At 44.2% G+C, this 20,078-nt stretch overlaps 1 protein-coding gene across 1 annotated transcript in view; it reads right to left on the bottom strand.

Annotated features, from left to right (window-relative positions):
• The window catches only part of tle2b (TLE family member 2, transcriptional corepressor b), a 56,359-nt gene extending 46,127 nt beyond the window's left edge, over positions 1–10,232 (bottom strand). Inside the window, exons 1-3 of the mRNA XM_052074911.1 lie at positions 9,572–10,232; positions 1,400–1,497; positions 746–809 (exon numbers count right to left, since the gene is read on the bottom strand). Of these exons, the coding sequence (XP_051930871.1) occupies positions 746–809; positions 1,400–1,497; positions 9,572–9,595 (186 nt within the window). The 5' untranslated portion in view covers positions 9,596–10,232. The remainder of the gene's footprint in view (positions 1–745; positions 810–1,399; positions 1,498–9,571) is intronic.
• Between the last annotated feature and the right edge of the window lie 9,846 nt (positions 10,233–20,078).

Raw genomic sequence — 20,078 nt, 5'->3', positions numbered from 1 at the left:
ACCACTGCCATGACCACGACAGCCATTGCTCACCTTATAAGTGGTTTATAATGACCAGTGATGTCTGCCATCAAGTGATGAATGAGGAAAATAGGGACTGGGCAACAAAACCAACCCCCCCCCCAAAAAAAAGCCCCAAAATAAATTACAAAAATAATATTAAGAAATATTGAAAAAAAAAATCTGCAACTAGGTGGTACCAAACCGCAAGTATGCAGGGGTCCATTATTGGAAGGAAACATCCTTCTAATCCTCCCTACTTGCTTCCCCACCCATTTTTTAAAAAAATGTAATTTCACATTTTTTTATTAATCAAGGGTTAGCCATTCCTGCCGTAGACAGATGAACATTGGCAAGTTTCAGATCAATGCAGTTTAACTGGATCATTTTCCATGGCACAGCTGTCAGTCTCTCCAAACTAACCTAGCTGCGGCACACCGGTTGAGAATCACTGCATGAAGCACGAACATCAATGCTTCATCTTCGATCGCTCAAGTAGCGCTTTACAAACTCCTTGAAACTTCACCACACGTTGACTTCTGACAATGACTTCCTCAACAAACATCCATTTACCACTGTTGATTTGGATTCACTACAGTGGTCTGAAACTAAATTGCCCAATATACAAACTGCACCGGAAGTTCCGGATAATTCTTCAGTGCGAAAACAAAGAGCAGACTGATCGGAACAAAGTGAGAAACCCAGTGAAACTAACAAGGTTGCTAAAAGCTGCGAGTCGACTCACCATGATGTAGTGGCGCTGCATCTCGGTCTTCTCGCTGGCCAGTTTCTCACACTCCAGTTTGAGGCTGCAGAAGGACACACAAGGATATGCAAATGAGATGGTTAACGGTAATCCCCCGCCAGAGATAGGGACCGTGCCCTGTCACGGATAGAAAATAATTGCGAATAACTGCTGCCAACCAGATATATTTATATAAGATTATGACTGCTTATGTTCATGGTTTAGACCACAAATATACCACAAACTATTAACCTAACACAGTATTATAATTTCAAACTCATTTTTTAATAATATCCTTAAAAATAACGATGATTTGACTTAGAAAAAAAATGCAGGAGTTGGCAGAATACATTTCTGCTGACCAATCAATGGCGTGAGTAATAAAAAAATTTTGGGGTGCCTAAATGCTCACAACAATAAATACTTAAATAAATAAAGTAATCAAAAATCACTTGAATGTCATTATCTTTGTCCTTTATCCTCGTCTTGCTTTTGAAAACAATGTTTCCCGACAAATATGTCTATGGGCAGCCGTTACATTTCCTGAGAATATCAAAAAGAAAGTGAGAACGAGGACATCAGGCAGCGATTCATCGTTTACACCAGCAAATGAAACCGTTTTCTGTAATACACGTGAACATGCTGCCGCCGTACCTGTGGTACTGGGCCTGGAGGAACTGGAATTCCTCCTTGATGCGGTCCAGAGTTTCCAGGACGGTGAACTTGAAAGACTGGCCTGGTTGCAAGGGGACCTTGACGGGAGAGAAAGGACAGACATGAAGACAGGATGAAAGACAGACATTCTGTGTGTGTGCACGTGTGCGTGTGTGTGTGTGTGGCGTGTGCGTGTGCATGCGTGCGAGAGAGCGCCAAGATGAAAGTGAAGAAAGGTCACTTCCTCTTCCCACACATCATAAAGCGGTGTGCTCCGCTAATGACTCTTGCTCCTTTTCCCTCTTCTTTCTCCTCCCTCCCGCTCTTCCACATTAGCATCCTCCCCGCTCTCATGGCGACACGCTAATGTATTCGAGCCTACAAAGAGCGGCGGAGGGAGGAAACGTCATTGGAATAACTTCCAGCAAAATCAAGGCACCTGGTAACAGCTAAACAAGGAACAACAGAACAAAACGCCTCTCGGGGGACCGGCCGCCATCCTCCACATTTGTCATGAGCTTGAAGAAAAGACAGAGGAAGTCTTAGATGCTCTTTCCCAAAGTAAGGAAATTACCATTCATATTTGATGCATTCATGGGGTGGGGTGCGGGGGTGGGGGGGGGGGGGGTCACACTGCCCATTCAGTCTCTCCCAAAATTCACTGAACCAAAGTACATACTTAACATTAGAAAAATCTCACAGCACCCCACCAAACAAAAAATGCCACAAGTAATGTATCCTGAAATAATGACATCATCTCAATTTACTGACTCTGTTTGTGCCATGACTTATTCTGTTGTATGAATGGGAACAGGTGGATACCCTGCACAACTTCACATGTTTACAATTCAATTGTAACGCGGCTGACATGAAAAGGCGAATATCACGTTCCCTTCTGAAGCCTTTCAATGAAATGACAGAACACTAGCAAGTTAATCATTCAGCCCGAGTCCCAATGCATCCATTTGAACCCATCGTGCAATGCGCAAAGTGGTATTATGCCCCCATGGCGATCTACCCGTACAGCCAAAGCAAAAAAGATTGGCGGTTTCAGTGGCGAGCTCCATTAGTCTAGACAAGCACAATTCAATTAGATTTCAATTAGTCCAACGGCGGAGGTCAGAGATGTGCGGGCTTCCCCCAAGTAATTAATCCGCCGAGCCGATCTGAGCCGAGCTAAAGTGAGCCGAGACCAGGCAGAGAGCGGGGGAGCTGGAGATGGGCACAACATATGCTAACTTTGTGTGTGTAAGGGATGAAGGGTTGAAGGAATGGTGGGGAGTCTGCCAAAAGATCCCCACTGACCTTGATTTCTACAGTTCTCACAGGGGCGACTGGGTGGGGTGATTCGAGAGTGGGGTCGAGTAAATACGGCCATGGACCTGCTGACAACATCAATATGCATGTACAGTAGATAATCCGTGGGAGCGCACACATTCGTCAAAGAGTGAGGGAGGGTGACGATAGCGGGCGACGACAGACGTACAAAAAAATAATAATAAGATAACGACATGTCTGACAGACAGATGGATTGAGCCAGTGATAGGCTCCTGTGACGTTCTTACAGAGGAGCGCCACAGCCAGATGAGAGAGTGACTGACTGTGTGAGATAGAACGCCATTCAACCCCGTGACACCCCCCCCCTCCCCACGGGGATGGGAGGCGGAAGATGAAGGAAATACTTTTCACCCCGCCCCCCCCCCCCCCCCCGTAATCCCTCCCATTCTTTCTTTACTGTAGTCGACATAAGCGTGCCCATCCAGCCTCTGTAAGACTCACACCATCTGCTCGTATGAGCATATGTACACAACACCGTAAGACAACTCCACAAAGTCTTTAATTTGATTGGAAATGCTTCACGTAGCACATTCGGCGAGACAAAAATGAATCGACGATGACATCGTTCAAAGGGGTTACATAAAGAAATCGATTTACATCTCCCACGGCTTCTCGACACAAACACGTGAATGGGAATAAACACCGGTCCCTTGACATGCAAGTGATCCAACTTCTGCAAAGCAATTAAGAAGAAAAAGAAGACCACATCTGAATCGTCACACTTCTTAATCTTTATTATTGTTTTGTTTTGTTGTTGTTTTTATAACCTTTTCAGTGACGTCGGTTACTAGAGTAGACAGCTTCAAATGTTGTTTTCCCTTATATTATTTTATCATAATGTCACAGTTGTGCATCAACCACTACAATGGACCCTTACGTGTGTTGCCATCCATTATTTTTTTCGATGCCTAAAAACAAATAAAAACACTTGAGGGAAAAAAAAATCATGATGTAGGTTAGCATTATTTGTGCATGGAAAGGTGAATACAGGCATCCCAAGATGATATCTTTTCATATGGTTGCAAGTCAGCAGTGGTTCAAATTAAGTAAATAACTACAATATTTTATTCTTCATTTTAGAATGAAGAACATTTTAAAAATCTAATCTTTTTCAGTCAATGCCGATCAGCTAAACGTCGCGTGATCTGCTCCGATTTCCTAGAGGTCCTTTGAAGCAGTTGAACTGAGAAAAAAAAGGCACCCGAGGGGAAGGAAAACATGGACAATATTTACGAAAGATGGGGGCGTTCGTGGCGTATGTCGGCCTCGGCAAACATTTGTTGTTGAAGTTGAGTGTGCGAGTGTGTCGGGTGTCTCCTGCGCCGTGACAGATGGCCGCGCAGACTGTTTGGGGGTTCGATAGGCTGTCACGAAAGGCCGAAAAACAGCCTCTCGCCTCCTGGATTTTTGAGTAGACTGTGTGTGTGTGTGTGTGCGTGTGTGTGTCTGCGCGCGCGCGTGTGAGCCAGAGATGCAGCCGTCATAGGGAATCAGATATCAAAAACTGATCCTGTTAATCTCAGAGGTAGATGTGAAAGAGGGGAGGGGTGACGGGAAGGTTTAACACCCGCCCATCCACACGCAGACACACATGCGTGGGCGCACGCGCACACACCGAAACGCACACACACCATGTGGGACAGCAGTCGATCACAATTTGGACGGGCTGGCACACCCCGAGCGGAGAATTAGGGAGGATTAACGATGGCCAGCGGAGAAGGGGGGGTGGGGGAGAGGTAAACAAGGGGAGGGTGGGGGAGGCGGTTGAGGCCTGTTTTGACTCGCTCACATAACAGGATTGATTTTTTTACGAGGTTGCTTCTTGTGGCACGAGTTGTACATGAATAGTCCAATTCAATATATAGTCTTATACTGTACATTATAATACAGAGGCATCCATTTTTGTGGCAGGTTCTAGTCTGCTGCAAGGTGTGTTGCAAATCTGCGCAGGGGCAGGTTTGACTATGTTTTGGTATTTGTCAAAATCTTTTTTTCCAAACAGACGCCCTTGTATCCATCCATCCATTTTCCGATCTGCTTTATCCTCACAAGGGTCACTTGCTGGAGCCTATCCCAGCTGACTTCGGGCAGTAGGCCGGGGGCACCCTGAACCGGTTGCCAGCCAATCTCAGGGGACACAGAGATGAACAACCATCCGCGCTCACACTCACACAGAGGGACAATTTTGAGTGTTCAATCAGTCATTCATGTTTTGGGAATGTGAGAGGAAACCGGAGCACCCGGAGAAAACCCACGCAGGCCCGGGGAGAACATGCAAACTCCACACAGGGAGGCCAGAGCTGGAATCAAACCCGGTACCTCTGCACCGTGAGGTTCGACATGCTGACCACTCACCCACCCACCGGGCCGCCCCGCTTGTGTATCAAACAGAAAAATCTATCATCCCGTGTCAATAACCGTTTCTTGCTTTTCAAGGGGCATCGGTGACGTGCTCGCAAAAATGAGGCGGCGATGGTTAGGCAACAAGGTTCTTGAATGGGACACGTTTATCCATCTGGTGGCTGACGTCAGCAACGATTTGTTCTGCATTCTGGTCGAAAGCTATCCACTCCGTTTCTGTGAGTCTCCCTCACTTTTGTAACGCCAAACTTCTGTTCACATCAGCTGCTGTGTTTTATTCCCGCCCCCACACACACACACTTGAAATGAGAGCTCAAGTGCGGAGCAGATGCTCATCTGCGAGTGATTGGGTAAGAAATAATTCGATCTGTCTGCTCATCTTCCGACTCTCCCGCCGTTTAGCCTCTGGTGCACTCGACCAACGCGGCATTAGTAGGCATGCCTGAGCAAGAAGGCACACCAGTCATTCTTCACCCCTCGTTCTTCATTTTGTATGAGCACGTCTGCGAGACAAGCAGACACACATTCAGATAGAACATGAAATAATCATCGGCTGATGAAATATTTAGTGGCATAACACACACGAATAGATAAGAAATGCCAAGTGTTGGCGCCCCGTGTGACTCTGCGTTTGCAACTCACTGCTTTTGAACTGAAGGACGGATATGCTGGCATCTGAGAAACCGTTTCACCGCGGCGGGCGCATCGGATCATATCGTGTTATGTACGGATGCAGTGGGTGAGTCTGGAAAGGCATTTGTGGGTTGGCGGGTCAACAACTTTCATTTTGGATGTGGCAAATTAGCAGAAAAATGTTTGACGGCAGCGTGATACGCAGATACCGGACAATCTTAAAACCGGATGAGAAGATTGCAATCTCGCAGTTACGGGAAGCAAGTTGATTTTGCTTGATTGCTGCGAGTAGGGAGACATAACTTCAAATGGAAAGTCAATTAAAACAGTGATGCCTCAAATTATGAGTGACCCGACTTCTGAGCTTTCACTCCGTCACTTCTTGATTCCCCTTCAAACGTTTTCGCCACAAGAGCTAAACTGATGCAACTGAAATTCACGACAAGCAGGAAGTTGCCAGTGAACAGTTCTTCAAAAAAGGTCCTCGCTTCCAGCACTTTACTGTTAAAATGAAACATGTAACAAGGAGAATCACAGTTTGTGTATTTAATGACTCAGACCTGCTATCTTTAATCCTAAAACGATGCAAGACACCATTCACGGGCGAACAAAGCTAGCATCAACGTCGCGGTCTTGTAACCCTTTAAGCAAGCAATATACGAACAAAAATGGTGCGGAAACATGAGGCAGACATAATACTGTCGGGCATAAATTCTTTATCTTCTGTGGAAAAAAAAGGCTAATATTACTGCAGCTTACTGAGCAGTTGTGTGTGTCTTATTGTGTTTATACTGTATGTACACATTATAATGCTACTTGATGGAGCTGTATAGTGAGGAAATTATTATTATGTTTTGATAAAGTGCAATACAATAGAGTCCTATATTTCTTTTCAAATGAATTACTGTAAAGCCATCTGTCAACCGTAATTGTGTTACCCATGACATACGAGGCAACTAGCACCTTTCCTATCTCGCAATAAGGTCGATTTATGTCCTATGGTTATCGTTGCACACTAGCACCCACAAAAAAAGCATCACACAAAAAAAAATGAGTTGACGAAAAACAATGTGGTGCATTTGCTTGTTCATAAAACTCACAAGATTCAAACGTCGCGCTCAGATTCTGCGCGCACACATTCGTGAAAGGCTGGTTCTCATTCATGGCGCACCTGTGTGTGTGTGTGTGTCTTGATGCTCCTATGAAATAAAGCGTTGAGGTGTGTGTTTCAGATGTGAGGAGAGGCGCTGGTGTGTCATCACAATAAAACGGTCTAAGTAGAATAGCTCGTGGCAAAACACACGCAGACAACACACCAAGACAGACACTGAGGTGCAAATGGACACATAAAACATGAAAGGACAGGGCACACACACACACTCTTGCGGAAACACAAACATCCAGTCGAATCAATGACATGGCTGCATAGAAAATCCAAACCGTCTTCGCGATCCACCGAGCAGTCTACAACGCAGATCTGAATCGAATAAGAAAAAGCCATCATGCCTTTTGCCGTTTCATCTTTGCAAGAAATCCTCCGCCACTTCCGCGGGGACAGAGCCGCAGAAAGGAAAAGTCACGTCCATTCCGGCCGACGGGAAGTTGAAGTGCAAGTTTTTATGCAAGGAGGCATGCAAGGTTAACTTGCAACATCTGAGTTGTCCAAATCGAGTGAAATCAAAATGGATCGGATCCAAGAGCTGACTGTCAACATGGAGTCATCCGACCCTTTTGCAAAGTGCTTGTCCTCTTTAGGGTCACGGGTGAACTCGATCTTATCGTTGCCAGTCAATCAAGAGGGCACACTAAACTTTTCGCTCACCCTTCCAATTGTGCGCCTTGACGGTGTTTAAATGCGAATGTTCCACAGTCATGTACAGACCTTGCCTGCGTGCGCGCTTAAGCGAGAGCATTTGCATGAGACGGAACAACAGGAAATGAATATTCCAGCTGCACTCAGAGAGGAAGATTGTATCTAAAACGAGAACCGGGATGAACTTGGGGCGTGTTCCGAATTATATGAGCGCGTTCCCAAAAAGTGACTGCGCGGCGCTGAAAAACCTGATCGCGGCTCTTATTCCCTTTACACAAAAATGCAAATTCCAAATGAAAACACGGCAACAACACGACCAAATGTGTTAACGCCTTCACAGACTCAAAGCCTCCTCCCAAAAAATAAAATCAAGCAGCGGCGCACTCCTTTACTGCAAAACACGATCTGCAAAATGGAAGATGAAGCGACGAAGTTCCCGGCGCCCCGTAGCTTCCTACTCGACTACTCTTTCCTCTTCGCCTCTTATTTCGTCGACATATTGACTTATGCCGTCCTTTTCCGTAATAAGCCACCTAGTGTTCGGAATGAAACACAACACAATTGACTGTTTTTTTGATCATTTTAACCGCGAGAAGTATTTGTGTACTCAAATGTCATTATTTGTACTTCAGAAAATAGTATCAGTGCATCTTCAATCAACTTCATGAGCCTGGACTGAGATTTGATTCCCGTAACTCAGAACTGCGAGCCACAAGTGCTAACCACTAGTGCGCCATGCTCAGTATTCACAGCGTTTTGTGTAAAAACACAAAATCGAACAGGCTCATCGTGTTTTTAGAACCAAGGGACCATTTGGGGGGGGGGGTTCTTCATGGTGTGATTTAAATTTGATGTGCCGCGTTCTCAGCGTGAAATAAAGCCGATCATAAGGATTTTCAGCTTCGCTCCTTTTGCAGTACTTGCAGTATAGCTGCGCACACAAACAAGCGCACTTTGTGCGAGTTTGCTTCGCTCACACTTCGTCATGGATCACATTTCATTGCTGTACCAGAAATAAAGACATGCTGGCGGAGGGGATGGTGGTAGTAAAAGGGAGGGGGGGCGGGGTCATGGACAAATAGTGTGAGCGTGGGAGTGGGGTTTAGATGGTGGACATCAGCCTGTTGGGGGGGTGCAACTTTATCAAAAAGTCATGTCGGCAAGCGTGAGGAGGGATGCTCCCACTCTCCCTCCTCTCATTCATTTTCATTTCTGCTCTTTTTCAAGAATGCCCTTTTTTGGGGGGGGGGGGGGGGTCTTTTACTTTCCGCCTTTGTTACTTCACTTCCTCTCTCTTTCAGCAGTCTTATTAACATTCTCCGTGCACACGTAATTGATTCCTCATGCCTGACTCTTGTGAAATGTCATTCATAATTCTCTGTGATAGTTATGTGTGTGTGTGTGTGTGTGCGTGTGTGTGTGTGTATTATTTGGCAGGGAAGTCAGTCTGCGGGCTCACACAGCAAAGTGGCCACTGACCTATTTGTATCACAGACATGGAGAATGACTAATAAATCTGATTATAGCGAGCGGGCCACGAGGAGGGGAAAAAAAAAAACCCGCCACACTGAAAGCAAGCTGTCATTCATCCCTCTGGGCTTTTCCCTTTTTTCTTAATGTTATTATTTATTGTTATGTATGCCTGCGTATTTCACCTTTATCTCACTTTGTATTTAACCTTTGTTTTACCCCGGCGGCTACATTACTGTCACTGCCTGACGGCACTTGAGGGCGGGTGAGGCAAGGAAGGCGCAGCAGGATTTTTCTACAAGTGACAACGGCTATGTGGGAATGTAACTGTCAATGAAATAATCCTTCGCGTCGAGTCGAGAACACCTTCCAGTACAACGTACACACCGTAGTGAGGAGCACGTACACTTCCGAGACTCGACTAGTGCTCCAAAACAACACCAAACAGAAAGTATGGTGAAGACTAAGGAGAAGGAGAGAGCCCCCCGCTCAACCGCCAAAAAAAATAATAATAATCAAAAAAAATGAATGAGACTAAAACATCGGGATGCACTTACCGGATGCCTGCCCTGAGGGTACATGATCCCAGGAGAGGAGAGGCTTCCAGTCCGTTTGACGGCCAGGTTAGTCCCCTGGCCCTCCACTCCTCTGCCCTCCACGGGTTCACAAAGTCCACTTCTTCTTCTTCTTCTTCTTCTCGTAAAGTCAATCCAATGCGGGGCTATCCGACGCTGTCATGAGAACACACAAGACTTAGTTTCCACGCTCTCCTCTTATCAGTCTTCCTCCTGCTGTGATCAGTCAAGGTCCAAACAGAGTGACATGACAATTACATCCTCTCTCCCTCTTCCTCCTCCTCCTCTTCTTCTTTTCCTTTTTCGTCTCCCCCTCTTGCTCCTCACGTCTCCTGGCGCCCTTTCTTCACCCGGCCGTCCACTGACAGAAACATAAACACACAGATGGATGGTCTTCCTCCTTTGTGACACGCTGCTGCAGAATGGAAGAGGAGGGATGAGGAGGACAGAGTGAGAGAGAGAGCTTTGTTTTTTTTTTAATATGATGGGGGGTGTGGGGAGGGGGGGGGTAAAAAAAGAGGAAAACAGGAAAGAAGAGCAGGTCAGTGGAGGATCCAGCGGGCTTTTCAGCAGCAAGCCCTAGACTGTAATATATTGTGCCTGTTGGCTTCAACACAAACAGGACAGGCTGCTAAAGCTGCTCTTAAGGTGGAACTGAAAAGATAGGCAGAGGGAGAGAAAGCGAGAGAGACGGCTCTCTTTTCAGTTATGGTCTCACACGCACACAGAGCAATCAGTCATGCGCAAAGACTGATAAGGAATTGAGATTCCCAAACAAACGCTCTCAGACACCAATTCGCATCAGTTATCACTGCGCGCGCACATGCGCGCCGTTATTACTCAAGTTACTCGTGGAGATAACACCATGCACGCCTGCTCTTCACATGTAGTGACATACATGAAATATGGTGACGGCGGTGAAAAATGACACGCGATATAGTGGACAACTGCAATGCTATTTGTCAAAGAAATGAATTGAATTAAAGTCAAACGGTCACCAGAAAGAAAAAAACTAAAATAGAGCAAGGTTCGACATTAATGGTGGCCCAATGGCCAAGCGCCACAGCCATTACCTAACTTCAGATGTTGGCCCAGTCTAAATTCCTTTCACTTTGAACATTCTGAATTGGCATGCAAGTGTGAAGTCTGCCGCACAATGAATGCCGTGGTCCAAGCCAACCGAACAGTCGCGCACTAAGCAACGCTCTGCGACTACTTTTCACGAATGGTCGAATGTCGGCAATTAGTTTTGTGAAATTTTGAATTGCAAGTGAATGTTGCAAAAGTCGCAACCAATTAAAAATACCACAATCTTTAACAATGTAAATTACTTTTATGCCTACATGGCAATTTTCAGGCTACCAGGCAGGGTATTTGTCAGACACACACGCATGATCGGGGGCGGGGGGTGGGGGGAGTGGTCTCCAAGTGCCCACTCCACAGCGGCCAACTTTACTTCATTCGGAAGCGGAGATCTTCTTGCTGTTCTTAGCGTGCCCATCTCCTACATGGACTCCAACGAGTCCGCTTCCATCATGCAGTGAATGGGAATGAGGGGAGCCTCTTCCATTGGATGGCAAATGTGTCCTCCCACAACTGCGCAAACACCCCATTCTTCCTTTGACTTTCCTCTCCACACACAGTGTGATGCGGAACGTATTTTCCCAAATACCGATTGTCAGGTGTTTTATTATAAGGGAAGAACACCAAAGTAGCAGCAAGAAAGTGTGCCTCCAAATGAAATGTCATCCAGATCAAGTGAAGCCAGTGGCACTACGGCAGGTGTCACACATGACGTGATGAAGCTTTACATCCACACGTCATCAAAAATCACTAACTCAAACACGGAGCGGGATGAACAACATGCCAGAAAACCCCTTCACGAGTCCAGTTAAAAAGATCTGTTTTTCTATTTCTGTCCCGGCTGTTACCTCCTTTGCACACGTTATTTACAGGACGGCTCGGTAAGTCGCGTTATTTAAAGTCTTTCCATGTTGAGAGCACCAGCCTGGCCCAGACGTCTTTTGGCCCCGCTTCATAATGGCTTTATCCGTCGCAGCTCTGCCTTTGAACTTGATCAAACAACCATTAATCCGGCACTGTTGAATTGGACACAGTCGTCTTGGCATGTGGGCGCAGGGTTTCCAGTAAGGCATTTGATAACAAGAGGGTCAGCCAGAGGGCAGCCCTCAAGTGTTAATTATGGTCACATACAGTACCGACATCCCGTTATACAATACGGGGACATTAACAAACTACTTCTGGGGAACGCCTCCTTGCACAGCCCCGAAATTCAAGTTGGACTTCTTGTCTTGGTAAAAGCAAAGACAATGACAAACTGCATCATTACAGTGGTATTTCGTCTTACAAGTGAAAAACCATCACTCAGTGGATTTTTTTTTTTGTGTTGGCATTGTGGTCATTTTAAAACATTAATATCTAAAGAATTCTATATATTTGAACACAAGCCGTGTAAACACAAGAGGACAGAACATACAACTAAATTCCACAGGCATATATTCTTTATCCACTGAGGAAAACGACTAATTCTGCAGCTTCCTTGAGACAGTCTTCGGTGTTTAATCATCATTTGTAGATTTGTGGATGTAATGCCTTTTCAGACTTTTTAAGGATCTGTGGGAACCATGGCAAAGCATAATTTATCATTTGATTAGAATTGTGGCAACATCAGCAGTTCCAAATGGATCAATCTACAACAGTAAAATTAGAACAGAAACTTCACAGGTCGACTTTGTCCTCTCATTACGTGCATCGACAACAAAAGACAAAGAAACAATGAGCGTATCCCTGAGAAGGACTCTGACCCACAAACCAGATACTAAGATTTGCCGCTGATATCATTGAAAACAAACACGTAATTCTGGCTCAGTCTCATAGTTTGTATAGAAATTGTATCGGGCCGGCAGACTGACTTCCCTGCCAGACAAACACACATTGTAAAACAACCGTTCTCATGGTTCTACACAACAATACACTGGAATGTAATTTAAATTATTTCATCGTATTATAATTAGACATAATTTTATGAAACCCTGATGTGATAGAGGGAAAGAGCCACCAGATTCGGAATCAGCGCCAAAGGAAAATAAAGACCATCTCTTAAAGTTCAAGTGCATCTCTGAGACCAATGGCATTCCCATTTAGTTCAATGGAGAAAGAGGATTTTTAGATTATAATGCTTTGCATTGAAACCGCCTGATGAAATCAAATGATCTCTCCAGACACAACTTTATCGTGCTGTTTTCACATCTTTTTGGTCGAGAAAAAAAACTTTTTAAAATTAGTCTTGGACGCACGTGAACCCTAACAAAATGGCGTGTGTTCACCGAGATGGTTAAAATATGTCTTAAACATGAGCGTAAAGAGGGTCTTGATTTTAAAAACACCTGTCAAAATCACTTACAAACACGATCATTTGATGAGGGGAAACTACGTGATGTATTTGAGTACTTTGACCAAATAGGTTCGTGGTTAATAAATTCCACATGAGACGGCGCACTCTGTTTGGAGATGGGGCGTGGGTAGTGTTCAGCGGATACTCACTAATAACACATGTAAATAACTATCGATGCACTTACAATCGTGAGAAAAGATGACATTTAGAAGAGGTCACCTGTCAAGAAGAGCACCACTCTGCCTTCCACTTCCTGATACAGCAACAACAAGCACCAAAAAGCGCGCGAAGACTCATTTCCAGTCCTTCTACGTCTCAATTTCGCCTATTCAGATGCGGCTATCGCCTGGTTCCACCTTAAAAGCTCGGCTTGCCGGGAGTCTATCCTCGCGCGCTGAGTGGATGAAGATGAGCCAATCGTCTTCGCTAAGACCCCACGTTGGGTCCTGACGTTATATCAGGCACTGACCAATGGGAGCGAGGAGACGACTGGGAACGGAAGAGGGAGGGGAGGTTTGAGGAGTCTTATGGGGATTGTGGGCATTGAAGTTCCAATTATTCTGCTCGTGCGCGCGCAAACACACTCACACACACACACGAACACGCACACACGCACACACACGGAGCGAGTGAGCACACAAAACACCCACACTAGACCGTCAGTCACGCGACGTAAACGCTCACTAAATTCCAGCGTTAAATTCAACTCCTAAAGAACACAAAGAGTTTAGAAGACAAATACACCTTGCCAGTTTGTTTCATATTGGCTAGATTTAAGTTAACATGTCGACTAAAGTGGAGGGAAAAGAACTCGATTTGAATCTCAGACTTGACTATGAATGTAATTTTGATTTGTATAAAGCACAATTTATTTTATTTTATTTTTTATTTTTTGGTCATGTTACATTGTTTAACATAAAACGCGGGCTCGGTTAAAAAATAATTCTTAATTGTTTGCCTTCCTTCACAAGAATAAATAAATAATAGACGTTAAAAAAATTGTCATTGTGCGATTGAATGATTTATGATTAGGATTTATATTGGTGCCCATGTCTATTCAATGAATATAGAAGAAAGAGTCAACGTTCATTATGACAAATTTATTAGCAAGAATTTCAAGGTAAATGTGAAACATAGAGCACGTCGAGTAATACTTTCTTGATACGCTGCAATTTATGAGAAACTGCGTCTAAACTTTTCAGTGATGTTAAAAAGTGCCCACACAAATATTTATAGTTCACGTATGGAAAAAGGAAAAACCTATGGAAAAAGGTTTTTCGACATTAAAACACACATGACATCAGGAAGAAAAATAATATGGATTTTTGTAGCTCTACCATAAACAGCACGGACACCGCATGCATTGACTCCAACAAATAGCAATCAAAAAGCCATTTGTCAAGAAATGGCTTATTTGATTGGCGATCAATAAAAATGGATTACAGCTTTTACTTCAACACTCAGCAGAACAATGCTAAATCGATCCCCGTGGCTCTCAAGGCGGCAGAAACTCTGCAATATTGTGTTAGAAGCCTCCGCACCTGCAGGGGGCGCTAATTTGTATTGGCTGTTACAACACAAAAGCCAGGATTGCTGCTGATTTTTTATTGTAATCGTAAATAACTTTTCACTGTCTGGCTTATCGCGTCCGTCATTTAGCCTATAAATGTTGACATAATTCCGTCGGTATGTCCTGGAATGAAGGCCTTTGCCTTCATGCCAGTGAGCAAATATGATCTTGCAACCCTGCAAGCGCAATCGTTCAACGATGTGTGCTTGAGTGTGTGTGTGTGTTTGCTTTGCATGTGTTTTCTTTGTGTGTGTTTGTGAGATGTTTTGACACGAACACCGTATATGTGGGACATGTGCAGGAACGGCGTGCCAGAATTAGCTTCCTCCAACTTCTTTCCTGCTCCCCGGCAGCAGGAAAGAACTGTGTCACTCATATGTGTGTGTGTGTGTGCGTGTGTGTGCACCAAGTTTGACATTGACGTATTTTCATATTGTTTGACTCCTATGATGTTTATGTGCTGACGTATTTACTGGATTTATTATTAATGCTTTTTAGAGCTTTGATATGAGGCATCATCTGGAATGAATAAGTTTTGGCAGACGTTTTTCTGGGAATATTGGTAACATCTATGCTGATTTCAGCTAGCCCGTTAATGTCGTTTTGCGTTGTATGTCAGCGTTAAATTTGAAGACTTCAGATATCCAATGTTTAATTCTCTTCTGTTGTGTACTCTGATTATGTGTGTCGCTGCGCCGTGCGGTTTAAAGTGTTAGTGGTTTGAAAGCGTTATCGTCACTGAATCATGTGCTAATTACCATTAGCTTGTCTTTGGCGGTTCGCATTATATTATTGCAATAAGATAGTGGACTCTTGTTAGATGAAATTAACTGATTTGGTTGAAAATGTTTGTTCTTCACCTCAAGGAAATAAACTAGAAACAGCTTTTAGAATTTTCCAGTGTTTTAACCGAACTCTGAAAAGTATCATGAGCACTATCGGGCTAGTGCTAACACCACATATAAAGGTAATGGAATGAGGATTTGCCTGATGCCCTCATGTGAGTCAAAAGAAGTGACAGCGACTCGTCATGCTATTAATGAGCTTTAACAAGATCCGACAGTCAGGGAAATGAGGCGAGCCGGCACGATGGCGTCGACATCACTCACTGTCCTGCCCCGGCACTCAAGAAGCTAAAGCAAGATGAGTGGTGGCGCCCCAGCAAGTAGCCCACTCAACTCATGAATTTTAGCGCACTGTGAGTAATAAACATGCGTGGCACGGTAACAATGGTTTGCCCCTCCACTACCAACTTTCGTGGTTGCGAGTTAGAATCCGGACTACGGCCTTCCTGTGTTCGTGTTTCGGTTCCACAGTCCAAAAACATGCATGCTAGGTTCAGTGAAGTATCCGAATTGTCCCGAGGTGTGATTGTGACTCCGAATGCGTGTCTATCTATATATGCCCTGTGAGTGGCTCGCGAGTGGCGACCAACATATGTCGTACCTCGTTTCCTGCTTGAATTCCAGCTCACCTGTGACCCCGGAGAGGAGAAGTGCAAAAGAAAATGCATGGATGAATGATAAGCACTATCCGTCGCTGGGCAAATTCCTTCTGAAAAAGAACAAACACATTTGAATCAATCATTTTGCAAATATTACAGGATTCATGAAAATGTCAATGTCAGTGGGCTGGATTAAAATACGGAGGAGGGGGCTTTTCGCCTGCTCTACGTGTAACTTTGCATATCATGTTTAATTTACCAAGTCATTTTGTAAGCCACATTAAATGTGAGCGCACATCGAGATAGAAGTGCACATTCGTATCCATGTGTGTACGGTATGCAAATAATTGTGTGAGCACACAACGTACATACCAGTTATATCACGTCGTGTATACCAAGTACTAGTGTAGCGTCTAAGTGTGAATTACGTGCATGTCACTGTGTGTAAAAGTGTGTGTGTGTGTGTGTGTGTGTGTGTGGCTGGAGTATGCAAAGTGGTTATCAGCCAACTTGGCACAAGGCAGTTGTGCAACTAATTGGAAGTGAGGCAGGCTGCAGAGAATGCACTCGCTGCTTATGAGTGAGCTCAACGTGCTCCCGCACGCACAAACACACACACACACACACACATTCACAATACAAAAATACATTAGCCTTTCCCCTTCAATCAATAGTGTTTTTCCACATAGTGGAAAAACGACAATAGAAGCTCTGAGGTCAGACATAATTATGCTGGTTGATAGCGATGACTGGGGTCTAGGTTGACTAATATTGCTAGTTTTGGCTTCTATGTTGACTTGAAGGTTTCGATTTTGTTTTCAGGCTGATTTGGACGTTTCGGGCTAAGTGCTACATTCATCGAGTTATCTTGGTGAAGGTCTGAGGCTGACTGGAATTCTTAGTACAGAGTGCTCGGTCGATGAGCGAGCCCAGGCTTCAGATTGGGCTGATTTGGAAGCTGTAGGTGTTTTCTTAAGTGCTGGGGTGGAACTCCACTGCACACTCCCATTTCTGGTTTTAGGTAAGTGAGCCAATCGGCCACTAACAACTCCAAAAGAACAATAATAACATACTGTATATATGGTACAACATACACATTGTGTGTTACAACAATACTTAACCATATTCCCAATTCCATATGCAACAATGGATGAAATGGTTACGTTGATGGTCAAAATCTTCGCAAAGTGTGCGCACCTTACACAAACCTTGGTCCCAGTTACAGTATATGCCCAGGTAAAAGTTTTAGTCTATTTTGGAAGGATCGGGCCAGGTTTTCGCCCTAAAGTCTTCCTCTCCCAATTTCTGTCTCATTGCCCGTTTGAAGACACGCAGTAAATGAATGCATTATGTAATTCTGTAGTAGCAAGGCTTCTTACAAGCAGGTGCACAGAGAGAGGATGCGGCAGAGGTGAGAACGCTGGAAACAGAGCAGATGCGTGTGAGGAATAATGCCCAGAACATGTGTGGCATGAGTGTGTGTGTGGCATGACGGGGGGGGGGGGGGATTGGCCTAGGTGCAGATGGCGGATGTCAGTGTTGAAAAATTCATGATGCCATGTTTGGGGGACTCCTCAGGGGATATGTTGATGTTAGCGAGGGCACACATACAAACACACACACACACTCACACGCATGGGGAGACACACCTCTAAGGTGTGTGTTGATAATATGGAATGCTAGAGAAAAGGCACATATGCCAAATGCAGAGATATTCATTATGGCTTGTGTTGCTTTTATTGTATTTTTAGAGAAAACCAATCCATGAACTGGACTCAGTGCAGTCAGTGCGGTTTCAGTGCCACACTGCGACAGTCTGAAGGGTGGTCCCGGTGATTGACGCCATGGATGCATTCACACTTACTAAGAATTTAGAGTATCCAAAGAACCTAACATGCATGTTTTTAGAATGTGGGAGGAAACCGGAATAGCTGGAGAAAACCTATGGAGGCACAGGGAGGAAATTGTACGCTGGATGGATGGCAAGACTTTTTTTTCCTGAAACAGAATTGAAATCAGCTGGGTTCAGTTCGTGCATAGTGACACTGTGAAAGTGAATGTGTGTCTGCCTGCTGATTTAGTGGCGACCAGTCCATTGTATGGTTGACCAGTCAAGCGCAGGGCACACACACACACACACACACACACACGCACACACACACACACACACTTGATGACAATGTTCGCTCAATGTTACTTCTGCATTGGTGTCACAGAGGACGTGTCATAAAAAAAATGAACATGTGCATTTTAAACTATGGTTGCAGTCATAATAAAAATTGTATTCAGGCCAAACTAAAAACATGCTACATTTTTTTCCCCCATCACGTGCACTAAGAGTCTCCCATGAGTCACCACATTAATCATTTTGGGGTGTTGATGACTGACCAGCTTTCTGCACGTCGCAATTACGGGATGATAAATGATGCTGGGTGCTACATAGCAGTATTGAGGCAACGGGGAGCACCTCAGTTACAACGGCAGACTGACAAGCAAGCAAGGAAGGACTAGTGGGGACCCGGTGGGAGCCGGCCCAATGAGAATCACAAAATACCGCACAGGGACACCTGCATGGAGCGAGATGGATCAAGTTGCTGGATCGGAGCATCCATTTAAAGAAAGAAAGAAATAAATAATAAGTAAACAGGTACGAACTGCAATTACTGGATTTTCTCAAATCAAAATCTCTCGCCCAATACTGTATTTTCGCAAGTGTTGGCCATCCCATGTAAACACATCAGGCCTGAATTAAGTCGCCGGTTGCGTCACCCGCTTAAAGAGGAAATGGAAAATTGGCTAGTTCATGTCCGCTGTACTTGTGTGTCGAGAAGAAAAGTGCCTTGAGATACAAGTTCAATTTGTTCCATGACCATTGAAATAAATGGAAATGCCATTAATCTGTTCCAGCCCCCCCCCCAAAAGAAAACCACACCATGAAATGGAACTCAAAAAGATGTTTTTTTTTTGTCTCAATGCATGAATTGAATCGCCATTGTGTTGCTCTGTCTGCAATGCCAGCCTTGGTCACCTGGGGGCAGTATGAGATAGAAAGAGATATACTGGTACTACTCTCAGCTCATCAGTACAGCATTTGTTGTTCTTCGCAGAGGATAAGGAATGTATGTGACTGGCAGTAAATCCAAGAAAATTGTTCTGTTTTTAGTGCTGTGTTTTGGGGTCAATAAAAGAATAAGTTATTTTTGATTATGGCTATTGCGTCCAGTTAGCCAGAGGTGTTTTTACACTTGGGCTCACGTTGATGGATGAAGGTCGTACAGCGTGTGAATGAATTAGTGATGAGGATCGTGATGATGAAACATCAACAGCCCAGCCGGTAGCCTGAATATCGCAGAGGAGGCAGGCCTTCATCTTCAGAAGCTTTCTTGGTCAGACCTGACCTTGTCGTGAACTTGTCAACCCTCAGCACTACTCCACCAATGCGTGCACCCGTGACACGTTACTTTTAGCAATCCAAGTCCACAGACTGCTTCTTCTTGATTTGTTTTGACAGTCGTCACCAATTTGAAAGGGCACTTTACATACCGATGGGATTTATTGGCTCATTATGCAAGGTTACTTTGAACGTCCCTGTACACGGCATTCAGCAGTACGGTGTGCGAAGTTGCCTGACACACCTTTGGGGTTCTGTGATCAAATTGTGGCCTTGGCCTTGCTGTGTGGCATTTGCGTGTTATTACCATTTTTTGTGGGTTTTCGGTGGGTATTGCAGCTTCCTCCAAATATATAAAAATAGCAATCTTTGAAATATTACCAAGCTTTTCCCATTGTCTCATCTTCTGAAAAAATAATTTTCATTTATTTTTTAATCTTTGAAAAACTCATTTTTATGAGGGAAAAAGACTACCTTGAAAACAATTATTTTGGAAAAGTTTTTGTTTTTAATCTTGAAAAGATACTTAAAGAATAGACACATTTTCTAAAGAATATTCATAATAATAAAAAACTTAAGTTAAAAAAAGAAGGCTTTCTGATCTGAAAAAAATATGACCAATCTGGTCACATATGAAAAAAAATGCTTTTTCATCTTAAAAATGAATTG

This window comes from Hippocampus zosterae, chromosome 8 (assembly GCF_025434085.1).
Source record: "Hippocampus zosterae strain Florida chromosome 8, ASM2543408v3, whole genome shotgun sequence".
In the NCBI taxonomy this organism is placed as follows: domain Eukaryota; kingdom Metazoa; phylum Chordata; class Actinopteri; order Syngnathiformes; family Syngnathidae; genus Hippocampus; species Hippocampus zosterae.
The sequence above is the reverse complement of the archived record's forward strand: the minus strand, read 5'-3'. Positions and strand labels throughout refer to the sequence as shown.